The sequence below is a fragment of the Piliocolobus tephrosceles genome, chromosome 20 (assembly GCF_002776525.5).
Source record: "Piliocolobus tephrosceles isolate RC106 chromosome 20, ASM277652v3, whole genome shotgun sequence".
NCBI lineage: Eukaryota > Metazoa > Chordata > Mammalia > Primates > Cercopithecidae > Piliocolobus > Piliocolobus tephrosceles.
The window spans coordinates 5,744,196-5,764,526 of record NC_045453.1 but is presented as its reverse complement, the minus strand read 5'-3'; the positions used below and the strand labels follow the sequence as shown (position 1 = coordinate 5,764,526).

Below are 20,331 nucleotides of genomic sequence, written 5' to 3'. Positions count from 1 at the left end.
TGAGTCTCGCTCTGTCACCCAGGCTGGAGTGCAGGGGCACCATCTCAGCTCACTGCAACCTCTGCCTCCCAGGTTTAAGCGATTCTTCTGCCTCAGCCTCCTGAGTAGCTGGGATTACAGGCTCATGCCACCACACCCAGCTAATTTTTGTATTTTTAGTAGAGACAGGGTTTCACCATGTTGGCCAGGATGGTCTGAAACTCCTGACCTCAGGTGACCCACCGACCTTGGCCTCACAAAGTGCTGGGATTACAGGTGTGAGCCACCATGCCTTGGCAGGGATAATTTCTAAGCAAGAAACAGTCACCATGTTTTAAAATGTTGTGAGAATTCCCTAAGGGCCTGATGGGGGTGGACTGTGCCTTCATCCCATCTGGCAAAATGGGGGTTAAAAATAAATACAGCTATATTGCCTCGTGGTAAAAATGGCTCGTGAGTTTGGAACTCGTGTAACCATATTCTCTATGAATGGGAATGGACTGAGGGGAGGCACTCGCTAGACTAGCATTGCTACCAGCGATCCTGATGTCCCTTGCAAAGGTGGAAACGTTTGGGTAAAACTAAATGACAAATGGAGAAAAGGAAGAATACTAGCTGAGGGTAAAGATGAATAAATGGATTAAATGGAGAGAAATCCAGTATTACACCAACAACTCGAAGGAGTTCTCAGAGTAAGAGATGACTGGCTGGGTGCAGTGGCTCACACCTGTAATCCCAGCACTTTGGGAGATCTGAGGTCAGGAGTTTGAGATCAGCCTGGTCAACATGGTAAAACCCCGTCTCTACTAAAAATATAGAAATTAGCCAGGCATGGTGGCAGGTGCCTGTAATCCCAGCTACTCGGGAGGCTGAGGCAGGAGAATCACTTGAACCCGGGAGGCGGAAGTTGCCGTGAGCTGAGACTTCGCCACTGCATTCCACCCTGAGCAACAAGAGCAAAACTCCGTCTCAAAAAAAAAAAAAAAAAAAGAAAGAAAAAAGAAAAGAAAAGAGAGATGGCATTGTCTCTTAGCTCAATGATTCCATATGCCTTAGAGGTTTATTTGCCAAGCAACTCCAGCTTTTGGAACCTGACAAGATTGAAAGGAAGCCTGCAAACCTGAGTGGCCTCAGTTTGGGAGCCATATAGTATGACCGACGGGATGAATTATTAATGACTGAATGGGACTCTAGTAATGTGGCAGTATCTTTTGAGTTGTGTATTCTTTTGCTATAAGGGAGCTGTGTTCTCTGTGTTCAAAAACCAGGACTGGGGGCCTGTGGTGTTTTATATGGATATGTTTTTGTGGATAGTTCCTGGCTCATAACTCCCACAGCCCCAGAGAGAGTCCTGCCCTATGCCCTGGGGGAAGGAATGCTGATGTCATGAAGCTTCCACTAAAAACCCCCGAGACTGGGTTCCAAGAGCTTCCCTTGGCTGAACACACGGAGATTCCTGAAGCTTGTGCGTCCCTCTCTCCATATATCTCGCCCTACACATCTGTTCATCAGTATTCTTTGCAATATTCTTTATAATAAACCAGTCAATGTTAAAAAAAATACAGTTATGAAATCTCTCATCATTCATATTTATTGGTTATTTCCCAATTAAATCCCAACCAAAATTTTGTTTTAAGTTATTGCTGGGTTCAGTGGCTCACACCTATCATCCTCGCAGTTTGGGAGGCCAAGGTAGGCAGATTACTTGAGGTCACAAATTCGCAACCAGCCCGGCCAACACGGTGAAACCCCGTCTCTACTAAAAATACAAAAAAATTAGCCAGGCATGGTGGCGGGCGCTTGTAATCCCAGCTACTTGGGAGGCTGAGGTGGGAGAATCGCTTGAACCTGGGAGGCGGAGGTTGCAGTGCGCCAAGATTGCACCATTGCACTCCAGCCTGGGTGACAGAGCAAGACTCTGTCTCAAAAAAAAAAAAAAAGTTACCCTTTGGTGACTTTCATTCAAGCCACCTTCTCTATTAAACCCCAGGCTGCCTGAGGGCCAGGGCTGCCTTCCAGCTCTTGGTCTTCCCCGTGGCCTGGTCTAGGTCTGGTCCTCTTAGCACAGACCCACCCACATTTAGCACAGACCCACCCACAGCTCCCTCCTGACCTGGTGACAAATGTAGGCTGCCACACCTGGTACCTCAGGACCCAGCTCCCCACCCGGCCACCTGCCCCAGGCAGCAGTGCTCCAGGGCAGACTGCAGGAAGGGAGCCAGTGACCTGGGCGGCCCGGGCCCAGCAGGTCAGAGGCCCCACAGTGCTCCTCGTGCTTAGGGAGTCCAGGAGGAGGAACACACCGTGGGGCAGACTGAGCCCTGGCACAGACAGAAGAGGTTGAGGGGGTTTGAGACATGCTACCCCTGAATAGGTCAACGCAGCATACTGAGTCTGTTAAACTGAAGGAATTTGAGAAGCAGTATGTTCAGGAAGGACTGTTTGACCTTCCCCTGAAGCCGGTCATAAGACTCATGTGAGGGGTGCCCGAAGACACAGGGACAGGGACAAGAATCTGAACTAACTGCCTTGCTGTTTCCACCATGTATTACCCTTGGCTCATGGCCCCTCTGTCCTATCTTATTTTTTCACAGCTTTCCACCCTCCATTGAACCTAGCATGAAAACCTTCAGGTTATCTGTTTCTTAGGGTCTTCATTTCCTAGGGAGTTTCCCATGTCATGTAAAACTTATATTAAATAAACTTGTATGCTCATCCTTGTGACTCTATCTTCTCTTACAGAGGTCCCTGCCAATGAACCTCAGATGGGTAGAGGGAAAAGACAGTTTTCCTCCCCTGCAAAGCCAGGGTGCAGTGGGCACAGTGGGTGGAGGAGCCATGAGGAGGAGGAGTAAGCAGGGGGGTCAGGCAGAAGCCAAGGCAGGGCAGTGCCACCAGCTCCAGGAGTAACAGAGGGACCTGCTCCCGCGGTCAGCCACACTGAGCCCTCCAGGGCCTGACTAGGGGTTTGAGGAGCAATTCCCTCCCTGTCGCCTGGGAAGAAACTCCTTTTCCTGCCTGTGCTGGCCAACTGTGCCACCTGTGCCCCTGTGATGAAACTGCCAGACCCACTCCGCACTGACCAGCACAGGAAGCAGGTGAAGCAATGCTGTATACTGGAGAATGGGGGCTGAGAGGGCCAAACACAGCAGCCCGCCACTTTCTACCTATTAGCCTGGGGCCAGCCATTTGACCTCTCCAGAGCTCAGTGGCCTCATCTATAAAATGTGGACAAATCACCTACCTGAGTCCTAACACTTACAGGGCTGTGAGGTTGAAATGAGCCAAAGGACATCAGGCAGCAGGCTGATGCCAACCCCTGGTCAGCACCAGCGAGGTCATGGATTGAGGGAGGGGCTTGCTGCAGGCTGGCACCAGCACTTGTCCAGTCACCCCACCCACCAAGGCCCAGGAAGAGGCTCCTTACAAGGGGACGACCCTCATGGGAAGGTGGAGGTGCAGGCGGTACTGGCTCTTTTGCATGTCCTCTTTTCCCTGGAACTCACGCATCATGTAATCCACATACTTTTGCTGCCTCAGAAAGAAAGCACAAGGGAGGCACGGTGTTGGCAAAATGGCCTCGGCTTTCAGTTTCAACAACCCAAGCCTGATTCTCAGGGTCCCCCCCGCCACCTCATCTCTCCCAGGCCCTTCCAACGGGGAGCCTTCTGGTGGCTGCTTCCTAAGTACTGGCCAAGGCAGGTGGCCAAGCAACAGACCTGCTCTTTCCCTGTTAGTTTGTCACTCAGGCTGGAGTGCAGTGGTGTGATCACAGTTCACTGCTCAGCCTCCCAAAGTGCTGGGATTATAAGCATAAGCCACCACACCTGGCCTTTTTTTTTTTTTCCTCTCTCTCTCTTTTGGGACAGGGTCTTGCGCTGTCACCCAGGCTGGAGTGCAATGGTGTGATCACAGCTTACTGAAGCCTCAATCTCCCAGACTCAAGTGATCCTCCCACCTCAGCCTCCTGAGTAGCTGGGACCACAGATGCATGCCACAATTCCCAGCTAATTATTGTATTTTTTGTAGAGACGGGGTTTCGCCATGTTGCCCAGGCTAGTCTTGAACTCCTGGGCTCAAGTGCTCTGCCAAAGTTCTGGGATTAAAGGTGTGAGCCACCAAGCCTGGACAGCAGACCTGTTCTTGAATCCTGAGTATGGGAAGAGCCTACTCGCAGCATTCATGGAAAGGGCGCTATAGCGCCTCCCTAGCCGTCCTGAAGCGCTAAGTGCATCCTCAGATCACCTCCACAACTGCCATTGCTCTGGGAGCTCTTAATTCACTCTCCCCTATGGGTAATAAGACTCAGGCCCCTGTAAGGATATGCAATGCTCATGCCCAAACATCAAGTTAACAGCAGGGAGCACCCACAACCAGGGCCACTGGCGCAACTCCAGACTCCATTCCGCTGCCCAGCTGCTGGAAAACATGGCCAAGGCCCAAAGCAGTCACCATATGAAGCTATAATGAGAAATGGAGGGTTGTAGAGAAGGACAACTGGGTAAAGCCCTGAGAATGCCGGGAATGTGAGGGGGTTAAATTACTTTTTATTCTTTCTCTTTTAGTTGGCCTCATTAGTTCTAAAGGAAATGTTTATTACAGAACATTAAGAGAAATAATAGCCAAGTGTGGTGGCTCACACTGGTAATCCCAACACTTTGGGAGGCCAAGGAGGGTGGATTACCTGAGGTCAGGAGTTCGAGACCAGCTTGGCCAACATGGTGAAACCCTGTCTCTACTAAAAATACAAAAATTAGCCGGACATGGTGGTGGGCGCCTGTAATCCCAACTACTCGGGAGGCCGAGGCAGGAGAATCGCTTGAACCCGGGAGGCAGAAGTTGCAGTGAGCCAAGGTCGTGCCATTGCACTCCAGCCTGGGCGACAGAGCAAGATTCTATCTCCAAAAAAAAAAAAAAAAAAAAAGAGAGAGAGAGAAATAAAAACAAGAAAATTCAGAAGAATAAAACCTATAACCTATACCTACGCTGAGGAGAGCGATGAGATGGCAGTTAACACAAGGACTCTCAAGGCACGCTCCCTGGTTTGAACACTGGCTCCAGTGCTGATGAGTCTGAAGCCTTGGGCAAACTCTTAACTTTCCCATACCTCAGTTTCCCAATCTGTCAAATGGAGGTAAGTTTTTTTTTTTTTTTTCCTGAGACATGGTCTCACTTTGTCACCCAGGCTGGAGTACAGTGGCGCAATCTCAGCTTACTGCAGCCTCAACCTCCCAGGCTCAAACAATCCTCCCAGCTCAGCTCCCCAAGTAGCTGGGACTATAGGCATGCACCACGACACCCAGCTAATTTTTGGTAATTTTTGTAGAGACAGGGTTTTACCATGTTACCCAGGCTGGTCATGAACTCCTGAGCTCAAGCGATCCACCCACCTCGGCCTCCCAAAGTGCTAGGATTACAGGTATGAGCCACTGCGCCGGCCAAAATAGAGGTAAGTAACAGCTCCTATGAGGTTTCAGTAAAATAATACATAGGGAGCTTAGCACAGTGCTTGGTGTAAATGCTAGTTATCATTGTCATCTTTGCTACATCAATTTGTCAGACTATCCTTGGTACTTTTCTGTTGCTTAAAAAGCTATATATTCCCATTGTCGAACGTTTAGAACCAGAAAAACATGAAAGCATTATTATTACGCTGCTGTAAAAGCCTGACGTTTTTGGATGTAACAGCCACAAGTTGGCCTCTTCCTGAGTGACAGTGAAGGGTCATGAGATGGTCGTGGTACCAGCTTGAATCCCTCAAGCCAAATGGGAGGCTGGTGGGCAGCACAGCCGCGTGGCAGGTAGGGTCACCGCTGCAACTCAGTAGGTCTCACATAGGGGCCAATGACCCTTGTCCGTGGGGAATGAGCTGCCAGGAACTCAGCTCACACAGGTCTTAGGAGGGACCTCTCCACCGGGCAAGTCCCCTGGCTGGGGCCGGAATCCACAGGGAGGCTTTCCCACATCATGATGGCCTCCCATCTTCAGCCCACCAACTGGTCAAGGACTGGACCCTCCAGCCTCCCTCCAGCACCTGAGGAAGCAGGGGCACCCTTCTCACCCAGGTGATAAAGCCTTCACAGTCTGAGTCCACCTTCAAAAACAGCTCCTTTAGCATCTCATTCGACACACTGCTTAGAACCTTCTTCATGGCCTTGATGAAGGCGTCCATGCCCAGGGCTTCAAAGAGAGAAGAGAGAGCATCATCCCCTTCCTGACAAGGCCCTCTGCCCATCACTGCCACAGAGTTCTCGAGTGTCTTGGTGCTGAGAGGCACACACTGAAGACCACATTTACAGCCAGGCACGGTGGCTCACGCTTGTAATTCCAGCACTTTGGGAGACTGAGGTGGGTGGATCACTTGAGGTCAGGAGTTCAAGACCAGCCTGACCAATATGGTGAAAACCTGTCTCTACTAAAAATAAAAAAATAAATTGGCTGGGCATGGTGGTGGGCGCCTGTAATCCCAGCTACTCGGGAGGCTGAGGCAGGAGAATCCCTTGAACTCGGGAGGCGGAGGTTGCAGTGAGCTAGGATCGCGCCACTGCACTCCAGCTTGGGCAACAAGAGTAAAACTCTGTCTCAAAAAAAAAAAAAAAAAACACCATGTTTACCAAGTGCGCTTGGTTCAAGGCAGTCTTGGTGCTGTCACCCCTACCATCCTCAGCTGGTCCACTGCAGGGGGCACAGAAGGGAGATGGCTCCAGCCAGATACGGGGCCCTTAGAAGGCTGCCTCCTCCAGCCCCTCAAAACTCAAATCCAGCCCCTCTCTTGGACCTGTCTCCCTTCCTCACATCTCAGCATCCACCCCAGCCACCCCAGCCTAGGCCAATTCCGGAAGCTTCTGTCCTTATATGGTTATCTTTTGCATCTTATCTGCTCAACATTCAACCACCCCACAAATCCTGGCTGAACACGCACCATATGGGAGCACTGTGCTGGTCCCACAGCAGTGCAGGGAAGGGAGGCACTAAAAAAGATCAATTCCCATTTCCATACAATTAACAAAGACGAAGGATTGAGACAAAGATAACTCTGCAAAGAAAAGGAGAACCAGGCCGGGCACGGTGGCTCATGCCTGTAATCCCAGCACTTTGGGAGGCAGAGGTGGGAAGATACCTGAGGCTAGGAGTTCAAGACCAGCCTGGCCAACATGGCAAAACCCTGTCTCTACTAAAAAATACAAAAAAAAAATTAGCCAGGCATGGTGGCACATGCCTGTAATCCCAGCTACTTGGGAGGCTGAGGCAGAAGAATCACTTGAATCCAGGAGGCAGAGGTTGCAGTGAGCCAAGATCGCACCAATGCACTCCAGCCTGGACAAGAGAGCCAGATTCTGTCTCAAAAAAAAAGAAACAAAATAAATAAATAAATATTTAAATATTTTAAAAAACAAAAAAATTAGCCAGGTTTGGTGGCATGTGCCTGTAATCCCAGCTACTTGGGAGGCTGAGGCACAAGAATCACTTGAACACAAGAGGCAGAGGTTGCAGTGAGCCGAGATTGCGCCACGGCACTCCAGCCTAAGCGACGAAGTGAGACTGTCTCAAAAAAAGAAAAAGGAAAGAAAAGTAGAAGCAAGGCCAGACACAGTGGTTCATGTCTATAATCCCAGTGCTTTGGGAGGCTGAGGTACAAGGATCACTTGAGATCAGGAGTTTGAGACCAGGCTGGGAAACATAAGGAGATACAATCTACAAAAAAATTTTTTTAATTAGCCACGTGTAGTGGCGTGAGCCTGTAGTCCCAGCTGGTCGGGAGACTGAGGTGGGAGGATGGCTTGAACCTAGGAGGCAGAGGCTGAAGTTGGCCATGATCTCGCCACTGTACTCCAGCCTAGGTGATAGAGACAGACCCTGTCTCTAAAAAATAAATAAAATAAAGGCCGGATGCAAGGGTTCACACCTATAATCCCAATACTTTGGGAGGCTGAGGTGGGCAGAAGGCTTGAGCCCAGGAGTTTGAGACCAGACTGGGCAACATGGTGAAACTCCATCTTCACAAAAAATACAAAAATTAGCCAGGCATGGTGGCACATGCCTGTAGTCCCAACTACTAGGGAGGTTGAGCTGGAAGGATTGCTTGAGCCTGGGAGGTGGAGGTTGCAGTGAGCAGAGATTTCACCACTGCACTCCGGCCTGGATAACATAGTGAGACCCAGTCTCAATAAATAAATAAATTAAATAAAAATGAAGAAAAGCAGCAGAGCAAAAGTATATAATGGCAACAAATAGACATTAATAAATTCACACATCTAGGAGAGAGGTGAACTGCATCTTTTTTTTTTTTTTTTTTTTGACAGAGTCTCGCTCTGTTGCCCAGGCTGGAGTACAGTGGCACAATCTCAGTTCATTGCAACCTCCGCCTCCTGGGTTCAAGCGATTTCTGGCTAATTTTTGTATTTTTAGTAGAGATGAGGTTTCACCATGTTGGCCAGGCTGCTCTCAAACTTCTGACCTCAAGTGATCCACCCTCTTCGGCTTCCCAAAGTGCTGGGACCACAGGCGTGAGCCCACCACGCCTGGCCAAACTGTATCTTTTAAAAGTAATTATCAAAATATAAACTTTGGCTGAAGGAAAAGATGAGGAGAAGAAAGGAGGAGCAGGCAAGGATAGAAAATTCTCCACATGCTGGGTCTATAAGGGGATCTGTCTGCTAATGGGTCAATAACTCCTGTCTACAACTTTTTTTTTTTTTAATAATCACGGTCTTTAAAAAGTGCTTCTGGGCTGGGCACAGTGGCTCACACCTGTAATCCCAGCACTTTGGGAGGCCGAGGCAGGCGGATCACGAGGCCAAGAAATTGGGACCATCCTGGCCAACATCCTCAGAGTTCAGGGGACTCCTTCCATAGGGAAGCCTTCCTAGAGTCTATCTAAGGAGGCCACCCCCACCATTGCCCAGCTCCATGGTCCTTGCTGACATTCTTTATCAGCTGACACACTCGCTTTCACTGTTTTGTGTTTTGTTTTTGTTTTTAGTGGTTTTTTTTTTGTTTTGTTTTGTTTTGTTTTTTGAGATGGAGTTTTACTCTTGTTGCCCAGGCTGGAGTGCAATGGCATGATCCCGGCTCACTGCAACCTCCGCCTCCTGGGTTCAAGCAATTCTCCCTGCCTCGGCCTGCCGAGTAGGGAGGCCTATCCAGGTGTGCACCACCACACCCAGATAATTTTTATATTTTTAGTAGAGATGGGGTTTCGCCATGTTGGCCAGGCTGGTCTCGAACTCCTGACCACAGACCATCCACCCACCTTGGCCTCCCAAAGTGCTGGGATTACAGGCATCAGCCACTGCGCCCGGCCTTGTTTTTGTTTTTGAGACAGAGTCTTGCTGTGTTGCCCAGGCTGGAATGCGGTGGCACGATCTTGGCTTACTACAACCTCCACCTCCTGGGTTCAAGCAATTCTCCTGCCTCAGCCTCCCAAGTAAGTAGAACTATGGGCATCCGCCACCATGCCCAGCTAATTTATGTATTTTGAGTAGAGACAGGGTTTCACCATGTTGGCCAGGCTGGTCTCGAACCCCTGACCTCTCGATCCACCCGCCTCAGCTCTCTGGGATCCCAAAGTGCTGGGATTACAGGCGTGAGCTACCGCCCCCAGCTCGCTTTCATTCTTGTCTGTCTATCTTCTATCTCCCACTCCAGCCTGAGAGCTCTGGGATGGCAGAGATGAGCCTGTTTCCCCAGGGCTGGGTCCTGGCTTCAACAAACACTGGTCCTCTGAGGGTTTCTGTGGGCACTGCACTGAGATGTGCTGGCGATGGCACTTCATGCCAGGCATTGTTCTCTGTGCCTTATGCACACGGACTACCTACATAAGGAAGTAAATATGTCACAGAGAGGTGTGGTCACTTGCCCAAGGTCACTTACAGCTGGTAAGTGGTAGCACCAGATACTAACCCCAGCAATCTGGCTCCAGAACTCATGCTCTTAACCCCATTCTATGCTCCTTATAAAACATCCAGCACAATGATACAACAGTAATTATTATTATCTTTGTTGCTGGATCAAGGAATAAACGGAAAGCCTGAAGAAATCATGCCTTGCTAAAAGAGGGACCCATCTTGCTTATCTGGAGTTACAGCTGAGGTGCTTAAGCACTTGATGGTCCTTCCAGGTAGAAGACAGATGTCAGGGGGCAGGCCATGAGCCCTGCAGCCTCCTTCCAGACAGAGCTGGAAGTCAAACTGCCTTTGTGTGCTTTCAAAACCTTCTGGGGAGACTGAAAGGCACTCCTTCCTCTTTAAGAACCACTGACTTCCCTCAAAGATCTGGATTCAACCTGGACTGAAGCTAGGAAAAGGGAACTTACAGAACAGGAAGAAGGACACTGGCATGTCCCCTCTTCCCTCCAAGGCACGCACTGACAGTGGGGGTGCCTAAGACACGGTATGGAGCCCGTACTCATAATCCACCTCCTTAGAAGACTTTTGAAAGAGAAAAATTATCCTATTTTCCTTTATCCTACATCAACAAAAGGTGAATTTTCCTTTCTCCCATTTAAAGTCACAGTTTTTTTTTAAAATGAGAAAGGGTTTTTTACATTGATATGAAAATATCTGCAAGATACATTCAGTAAAAAGCAAGAGGTAAAACTTGTTAAAATTAATTTTTTAAAAAAGCAAGGAATACAGCATAGCAAGACACGATCTCTACAAAAAGTAAAAATGAAAAAAGTAGCTGGATGTGGTAGCATACACCTGTAGTCCTAGCTACTCTGGAGGCTGAGTCAGGAGGATTGCTTGAGCCCAGGAGGTCGAGGCTTCAGTGAACTATCATCACACCACTACACTCCAGCCTGGGCCACAGAGCAAAAGCCTCTCTCTAAAAGAAATTTAAAAGAATAAAAATTTAAAAAAATAAAAAGCAAAGAGTAGAACAGTGTGGACAGTAGGCTGCCACTTCATATAAAAAAGGGAGGAAGCTGATGACTGGACACTAACATTTAAAAGAAGTAGAGAGGGCTGGGCGCAATGGCTCACACCTGTAATCCCAGCACTCTGGGAGGCCAAGGCAGGTGGATCACTTGAGGTCAGGAGTTCAAGACCAGCCTGACCAACATGGTGAAACCCTGTCTCTACTGAAGATACAAAAATTAGCCAGTGGTGCGTGCCTGTAGTCCCAGCTACTCAGGAGGCTGAGACAGAAGAATCACTTGAACCTGGGAGGTAGAGGCTGCAGTGAGCTGAGATCGTGCCACTGTACTCTAGGCTTGGTGACAGAGTGAGACTCCATTTCAGGAAAAAAAAAAAAAAAAAGAGAGAGAAGTGACTAAAGGTACTTCTGTATTTCTAAAGGTCACAGGAGGCTGGGTGCAGTGGCTCATGCTTGTAATCACAACACTCTGGGAGGCAGAGGCAGAAGGATTGCTTGAAGCCAGGAGTTTAAGACCAGCCTGGGCAACATAGCAAGACCCCATCTCTACCAAAAAGGTTTTTTAAATTACCCAGGCATTGTGGCACATGCCTCTAATCCCAGTTACTCCAGAATCTGAGGCAGGAGAGTCACTTGAGCCCAGGAGTTCAAGGCTGCAGTGAGTTACGATCACGCCACTCCACTCCAGCCTGGGCAACCAAGTGAGACACTGTCCCTAAAAAATTAAAAATAAAGATCACAGGAAACAGAAAACAGTGATCACTTAAAGGGATATACTTGGGCACATGGGTGGTGGGGGAGAAAGACATTTTCTCTGTGTATCTAAAAGGTACCATGAAAAAAAGTACCTTTTGGATTTTGAACCGTTTGGGTATATTGAACTGTGTGGATATATTACCTATTCAAAACAAACACAATAAAAATGATGGCCAAAGTCAGTACCAACGGGGTCCTCCCAGACACAGTAGTGGCAATTCCTGGCTGCAAACAATGACATTGAAGACCACCGCCCAGGAACCCCCTATCTTCAGACCAGACACAAATTGTCCCTCCTAGGTCTCACTTTACTTATTTGTAAACTGGAGATTTCTTATCTTTTCCTGCCCACATCACAGTGTGGTTGTAAATCTAAAAAAAAATTCACAGGGCAGGTAAATAGGACCCTGGCATGGTCTAGTGGATATAAAGAAAGATGCCTTTAAGTATTCCTATTATTTGACTTACAGGAGTATTATCTCAGGGGAAAAATCAAGCTCTAAACAGAGAAAAGGCTTGATGCACAAAGGATATCTTTACAACATTAAACTCAATAAAACCTACATGTCTGAAAATAGGGGAATAGCTTAGCCAGTGAAACAACTGCCTCCATTAGTAATGATTACTTGGAAGATTATGTAGCAATATGGAAAATTCCTTAGGATATTAGCATTAAGTGAAAAATAGTCTGAAATTACACATATAGTATGATTAAAGACATATGAAAACACGCATAGCCATCTGTGGTAGAGAGACTTAAGCAGCCCCCATACTGTGTGCCTCCTGGTGCTCAATCCCTCCTTTGATCCCCTCCCCTGGAGTGTGATGGGACCTACGACTTGCTTCTAACCAACAGAATATGGCACAGGTGACAGGGTGTGCAGGACTATGTGCATGTGATTACATGATTTGTTATATAAGATTACAACACCCAGCCGGGTGCGGCGGCTCACGCCTATAATCCTAGCACTTTGGGAGGCAAAGGCGGGCGGATCACCTGAGGTCGGGAGTTCGACACCAGTCTGACCAACATGGAGAAACCCTGTCTCTACCAAAAATACAAAACATAGCTAGGCGTGGTGGCACATACCAGTAATCCCAGCTACTTGGGAGGCTGAGGCAGGAGAATCGCTTGAACCAGAGGTGGAGGTTGCGGTGAGCCAAGATCGTGCCATTGCACTCTAGCTTGGGCAACAAGAATGAAGCACCATCTCAAAAAACAAAAAACAAAAAACATTGCAACACCCATCTTGCTGGAGTTTTTCTCCCTGTTGTTGGCTTGAGCCTTGCAGGCAGCTCTGCTGGTGAATCCTGCATGGCCAGGAACCGTAGGCAGCCTCTAGAAGCTGAAGGTAGCCTCCTGCCAACAGTCAGGAAGAAACAGAAGCCCTCAGTCATACAGCAGCAAGGAAATGAATTCTGCCAACAACCTGAGTGAGTTTGGAAGTGGGTCCTTCCCCAGTCAAGCCTGAGATGATTCCACAGCCCCAGCCGACAACTTTTCTTTTTTTTTGGACAGAGTCTCACTCTGTGATCTAGACTGGAGTATAGTGGCGTGAGCTTGGCTCACTGCAACCTCCGCTTCCCAGGTTCAAGCAATTCTCTTGCCTCAGCCTCCCAAGTAGCTGGAATTAGAGGCCCGTGCCACCACGCCCAGCTAATTTTTGTATTTTTAGTAGAGACGGGGTTTCACCATGTTGGCCAGGCTGCTCTTCAACTCCTGACCTTAAGTGATCTGCCCACCTTGGCCTCTCAAAGTGCTGGGATTAGAGGCGTGAGCCATCATACCTGGCCCCAGCCAACAACTTGATTGCAGCCTTATGAGAGCATGAACAGAGAAGCCAGCTAAGCCATGCCCAGACTCCTGCCCCAACAGAACTGTGAGTGATAAACGTGCATTGGTTTAAGCCACTAAGATTTTGGTACTGTCACACAGCAATAGATAATAAACCATACATATGAAACTGGAAGAAAATACGTACACCACAATGCTAACAGTGGTTACATTTGGGTATTTGGACTAGGGATATTTTTTAAAATTTTCTAGATCCCAAATAGCCTCCAATATGCTTGCAATACCTACATAATGCTTGAAAGTTTTACAGGAGAAACTAGATGCAAAGATGCTGATCAGGGCTGGGCATGGTGGTTCACACCTGTAATCCCAGCACTTTGGGAGGCCGAGGCAGGAGGTACTGCTTGAGTCCAGGAGTTTGAGACCAGCCTGGGCAACGTAGCAAGACCTTGTCTCTACAATTATTATTTTTTTAATTAGCCAGACATGGTGGCATGTGCCTGTAGTTTCAGCTACTCCAGGGGCCAAGGTAGGAGGATCACTTGAGCCCAGTAGTCCCAGACGAGCCTGGACCACGTATTAGGTTGGTGCAAAAGCAACTGCGATTTCTGCCATTACTTTTTTTTTTGAGACGGCGTCTCGCTCTGTCGCCCAGGCTGGAGTGCAGTGGCCGGATCTCAGCTCACTGCAAGCTCCACCTCCCGGGTTTATGCCATTCTCCTGCCTCAGCCTCCCGAGTAGCTGGGACTACAGGCGCCCGCCACCTCACCCAGCTAGTTTTTCTGTATTTTTTTGGTAGAGATGGGGTTTCACCATGTTAGCCAGGATGGTCTCAATCTCCTGACCTCGTGATCCGCCCGTCTCGGCCTCCCAAAGTGCTGGGATTACAGGCTTGAGCCACTGCGCCTGGCCTCTGCCATTACTTTTAATAGCAAAACTGCAATTACTTTTCACCAACCTAATAGCAAGCCCTTGTTTCTAAAAAAAAAAAAAAAAAAATTAATTAGCTAGGAGTGGTGGCATGTGCCTGCAGTCCCAGCTACTCTGGGGGCTGAGACGGAAGGATCACTTGAGCATGGGAGGTCGAGGCTGCTGTGGTGATCACACCACTGCACTCCAGCCTGGGCGACAGAGCAATATCCTATCTCAAAAACAAAAACAAAATGTGTATCATGCCTGAACCCTCCACACACCCCAGGTACTGGGTTCTGCCCTGTTGCAGAACTCACACAAAAACCAAGCCCACAGAGAGGCCTTACCTCCAGTTGAGTTGATGTCCTCCTCAAACATTTTCTCTATCTTGGCCAGGTGTACCTCAGTAAATAGCTGGGACCCAGGCTGGAGGTCGGGCACCTGGCTAAGGGTGATGGATGGTGTTGGGGAGCTAACAGCCTCCTTGTTCTGGAAGCCATGTGGGACAGACAGCTGGAACGAATATAACAAGAACCAGGGACTGAGTGTTTCAATTTCCTGAGCCAAACATTTTCAGCACATGATTTAAAGAGAGACTCTTTGAGAAAGAACAAGGTAAGTAGTGTTATGATGGTACTGACAGAAACATAATTCTTTTTTATTATTATACTTTAAGTTCTAGGGTACATGTGCACAACGTGCAGGTTTGTTACACAGGTATACATGTGCCATGTTGGTGTGCTGCACCCATTAACTCGTCATTTAGATTAGGTATATATCCTAATGCTATCCCTCCCCCCTCCCCCCACCCCACGACAGACCCTGGTGTGTGATGTTCCCCACCCTGTGTCCAAGTGTTCTCATTGTTCAATTCCCACCTATGAGTGAGAATATGCGGTGTTTGGTTTTCTGTCCTTGCGACAGTTTGCTCAGAATGATGGTTTCCAGCTTCATCCATGTCCCTACAAAGGACATGAACTCATCCTTTTTTATGGCTGCATAGTATTCCATGGAGAAACACATAATTCTTAACCATTTTTAGACCTAAGAAGATAAAGAAAAATCTAGACTCTCCTGACTTTGGAGAGGGAACCATTGCTCCCCTTTTGCAGATGCCACATGTGAGGCTCAAGGAGGATACAGCCAAGTCCTACCTTATTCATAACGGGGTGTTCATTTATAAGGGACCTCAGTTCAGTAACTATATCATTTCAAATCTTCAGTGGTCAGAATTCAGGACCCCAGGGGGCTGGGCACGGTGGCTCATGCCTGTAATCCCAGCACTTTGGGAAGCCGAGGAGGGCGGATCATTTGAGGTCAGGAGTTTGAGACCAGCCTGACCAACATGGTAGAAACCCATCTCTACTAAAAATACAAAAACATTAGCCGGGTGTGGTGGCGTGTGCCTGTAGTCCCAGCTACTCAGGAGGCTGAGGCAGAAGAATCACTTGAACCCAGGAGGTGGAGGTTGCAGTGAGCTGAGATCGTGCCACTGCATTCCAGCCTGGGCAACAGAGAAAGACCCCTCCAAAAAAAAAAAAAAAAAAAAAAAAAAAGACCCCAAGGAATCCAGCTCCATCTTCCCTAATTTGACCTGGTCCTGACCAGTCCAGATGTCCCATCTGGATCAGATAAGCTCACCTGCCCCACCCCTGGCCTTGCTACCAACACACCAATGCTCAAACAGACCCCTCCACCGGGGGTTCTCCCTCACTTCCCCCTTCTACTCATCCTTCTCAGATCCCCCAAAAGCCTTCCCCACTCCTCTAGGCCTCATGATGCTTCCTCTCATCACCCCTCTCTGAGACTCATACAGATACTTAGCATAATGTGTCAGGTCACCAAAGCTCAGGCCATCAAAGGCTGCCTCCCATAAGATTCCAAACGAGGACAATTAGATGACCTGAGTGGCAGGCAGGCAGTGCTGTTCACTGAGACACATTGCTTTGGGCCTTGGGAAGTTGAGAAGACTTTAGTTCAAAAAGACAAGAGACAAGGGATTGAACTGCTCACTCTCCCCACCTTAGCCCCAACTAAAGAGCAAATGTGCTCATCCTCCTGTGACCTTTCATTCATTTGCCAAGGGTCTACACACATTGACTGAGTGCCAGGCACTGTGGATACAGCACTGTGGATACACTGTGAACACAGTGAGGGTCCCTGCCTCCATGGAGCCCAACAGAGGAGCACGTGAAAGCTCTCACCACCCACCCAGGTCCCAGATTAGAAATCTCGGCCGGGCGCGGTGGCTCAAGCCTGTAATCCCAGCACTTTGGGAGGCCGAGACGGGCGGATCACGAGGTCAGGAGATCGAGACCATCCTGGCTAACACAGTGAAACCCCGTCTCTACTAAAAACTACAAAAAAAAAAAAAAAACACTAGCCGGGCGAGGTGGCGGCGCCTGTAGTCCCAGCTACCCGGGAGGCTGAGGCAGGAGAATGGCGTGAACCCGGGAGGCGGAGCTTGCAGTGAGCTGAGATCCGGCCACAGCACTCCAGCCTGGGCGACAGAGCGAGACTCCGTCTCAAAAAAAAAAAAAAAAAGAAATCTCAGTACCACCTTCAGCTCTTCCCTCTTCCTCCTATGCATTCTACTGTCCCTCCGGTTAATTATTCCTGGGATCCATCACCTACATATAAGCCTCCTCTCCCACACCCCTGCTCACCTCGAACTCCAGTCTTTTGCTGGGATAAGTACAATGACCACCACTAACTGAGACCAGAGTTCGGCTTTCTCTTCCCATCCACCTCCCAACGCTGGCACCAGTCATCTTTCTAGGCAGCAAGTTTTTTTTTTTTTTTAAACAGAGTCTCACTCTGTCACCCAGTTAGAGTGTGGCGTGATCTCAGCTCACTGCAACCTCTGCTTCCCGGGTTCAAGTGATTCTCCTGTCTCAGCCTCTCAAGTAGCTAGGACTACAGGCATGAGCCACCACACCCAGCTAATTTCTTGTATTTTTAGTAGAGTCAGGGTTTCGCCATGTTGACCAGGCTGGCCTCGAACTCCTGACCTCAGGTGATCCTCCTGCCTCAGCCTCCCAAAGTGCTGGGATTACAGGCATGGGCCACCACACCTGGCTTCTAGGCAGCAAATCTCATCAATGATTTTACTCCAACTCTGATACTCTTCACCCCAACTCCTGAGTGTAGCATTCAAAACACTTCCTAACCAGCTCTGACCTATCTTTCTAGTTTCAAGCATGCACCATGTTCCAGGCACACCACCTGCTCCCACCATCCCCAAGCCCAGCAAGCATTCCATGCTTACTCACATTGTCTCCCATATACAATCCAGCCCGTCTCCCTCAGAGGTGAACCCCTACCCACTCTTCAGACTCTCGCTCAAATGGAACCTCCCCCCAGGAGCTCTTCCATAACTTTCAGATGACAGTCATCACTGCCACCTCCATATTCCCAGGTCTTTGTTCATATCTGCCCCTCAAGGCATAGTAAGTGTGCATGTCTGTCCATACACATAGGCAGCAAGCCATGAGGGGAAGCACACGGCTACAGAGCCCCAGAGCTCTGGGTTGGAATTCTGTCTGGCTCCCCCACTTACAGGCTATTTTAACTTAGGCATATCACATCATTCTCTGAGCCACAGGTTTCCTCATCTGCAAAACAGAGAGCCAGTCCCTACCTTGCAGGGTTGTGGTTGAGACCTAAATGACACCTGAATACATGTGAAGCCCTAGTAAACTGTAATTACACAATAAATGACAGCTCTTGTTATTACTCCTTGTCTCATAGTGAGCTCTTCAAAGACAAGGGCATGTTTAACTTAATCTTAATCTAATTTGTATTAATTATCTCTATATTCCCCAGCCCCAAGCACGTAACAGACAATACATATCTGGCTTGATAAAAACTCTTACAGCCCATCCCACCATTATCACAACCTGCTGGACAAAATTAAGTAGAGAAGTGGAGTCCATGTACAGACCGTACATCAGGGGGCTCGGGTGTGTTGCATTTGACTCATGTAGCTTGTTTTGTTTTTTTAGAGACAGGGTCTCACTTTGTTGCCCAGGATAAGTGCAATGGCGAGATCATAGCTGACTGCAGCCTTGACCTCCCAGGCTCAAGCAATCCTCCCACCTCGGCCTCTGGAGTAGCTGGGACCACAGGCATGTGCCACCATGCCCAACTAATTTATTTTTTACTTTTTGTAGAGATGGGGTTTCACTATGTTGCCCAGGCAGGTCTCAAACTCCTGGGCTCAGCGATACTCCTGCCTTCGGCCCACAAAGTACTGGGATTACAGGTGTTAGCCACCATACCCAGTTTCAGGCAGCCCTTTAAAAGTACACTTAGGTCAGGCGTGGTGGCTCATGCCTGTAATCCCAGCACTTTGGAAGGCCGAGGTAGGCAGATCATGAGGTCAGGAGTTCGAGACCAGCCTGGCCAACATGGTGAAACCCTGTCTCTGCTAAAAATACAAAAATTACACCTGTAATCCTAGCTACTCAGGAGGCTGAGGCAGGAGAATTGCTTGAACCCGGGAAGCGGAGGTTGCAGTGAGCCGAGATGGTGCAACTGCACTCCAGCCTGGGCGACAGAGTAAGACTCTGTCTCAAAAAACAAACAAAAAAAAAAGTACACTTAAGTTACCTGCCCGGTAAATATCTGAGTATGCAACCCCCTCCCCGATGCAGAAACCACTGTACTTCCATGCTGGTAAGTGAGGTTTTGGGTGACTCTGGAATGCCCCACCCTTTATTAGTTCAGATAATTGTCTTACCTTTTGGAGTTGAGGGATCTCTGCTAAGTCTTCAGAAGACATTAGTCTTGACCTAGAATAGGGAATCATAGTCAACTTAACTGCAGTCGCTGTAAGGACCACGTGGAAGGTTGACTTAGCCAGGTCACAAAAAGGTAGAAAAGAAGTCAAGCTCAAGGGAGAGGGTGGCTGCCCCTTGCCCATGGACAGTCCCAGCAAGCATTTGATAAGCATCCCTTTTCCCAGAGATTTCTCCAGCAAAAAGCTTTTGCCAAGCTTGCACCTGAGCCTTTCTTCCCCTGATAGACAGGAGTTGTCCTGCAGAAGCCATGGGGTTTCACAAGTTTCTTTACTCCTGACTTAATGCCAGAGGCTTTCTAAAGGGGATCACACTTTCTACAGAAGAATCTTAGGAGGCCATGTGGTAGTACAAGTACAATAAACAGATTAGAAAAATGAGGGCCCCTCATTTCCGCTGCATATACCCTCCCCACCCGCCTTCCAGTGCCCTTGCAAGTCAGGACTTCGGGAGAGCAGACAGAACAGAGCTCTGCTCTGGGAATATAAAAGGAACGTTTCTATTGGGTCAGCAAGGCCTCCATATGATAGATGACAGAGTTTTGTTAGGGTCTTTGGAGCACCAATCCACCTTGTCAGCAAGTCCCACCAGGCAAGAGTCCAGAGGGCACTCTAGGATGGCAGGGGGACAGCCAAGAAATAGTTAAGCCCAGGACATGCACAGGAGACAGACCAAGTGAGCCAGCTTGGCTTGACCTGAAGGGCCCTGGGGGCAGAAGGGAGGGAGAAATCACGGGAGAGAAGAAAAAAAAATTGGCAGCAGAAAGTAGAATCTTGAATACCTGGCCAGACAGTCTGAACAAAATGAAGGGCAACTATGAAAGTTCACCAGCAGCCAGGCGCAGTGACTCACACCTGTAATCCCAGCACTTTGGGAGGCCAAGGCGGAAGGATCACCTGAGGTCAGGAGTTCAAATGAGACCAGCCTGTCTAACATGGTGAAACCCTGTATCTACTAAAAATACAAAAAAATAGCCAGGTGTGGTGGCAGGTTCCTGTAATCCCAGCTACTTGGGAGGCTGAGGCAGGAGGATTGCTTGAACCTGGGAGGCAGAGGTTGCAGTGAGCCAAGATCGAGCCATTGTACTCCAGCATGGGTGACAAGAGCAAGACTCTGTCTCAAAAAAATAAAAAATAAAATTCATCAGCACAAGCTGGAGGGGGAAGACTGAACGGTACCCAAGAATGCTCTAATCTAGCAGTGCCTAGGCAA

At 48.6% G+C, this 20,331-nt stretch overlaps 1 protein-coding gene across 1 annotated transcript in view; it reads right to left on the bottom strand.

The window, feature by feature from the left end:
* The window catches only part of EFCAB8 (EF-hand calcium binding domain 8), a 99,649-nt gene extending 79,640 nt beyond the window's left edge, over positions 1-20,009 (bottom strand). Inside the window, exons 1-4 of the mRNA XM_023220581.1 lie at positions 19,062-20,009; positions 14,668-14,833; positions 6,041-6,159; positions 3,407-3,510 (exon numbers count right to left, since the gene is read on the bottom strand). Of these exons, the coding sequence (XP_023076349.1) occupies positions 3,407-3,510; positions 6,041-6,159; positions 14,668-14,833; positions 19,062-19,274 (602 nt within the window). The 5' untranslated portion in view covers positions 19,275-20,009. The remainder of the gene's footprint in view (positions 1-3,406; positions 3,511-6,040; positions 6,160-14,667; positions 14,834-19,061) is intronic.
* Positions 20,010-20,331: the final 322 nt, after the last annotated feature.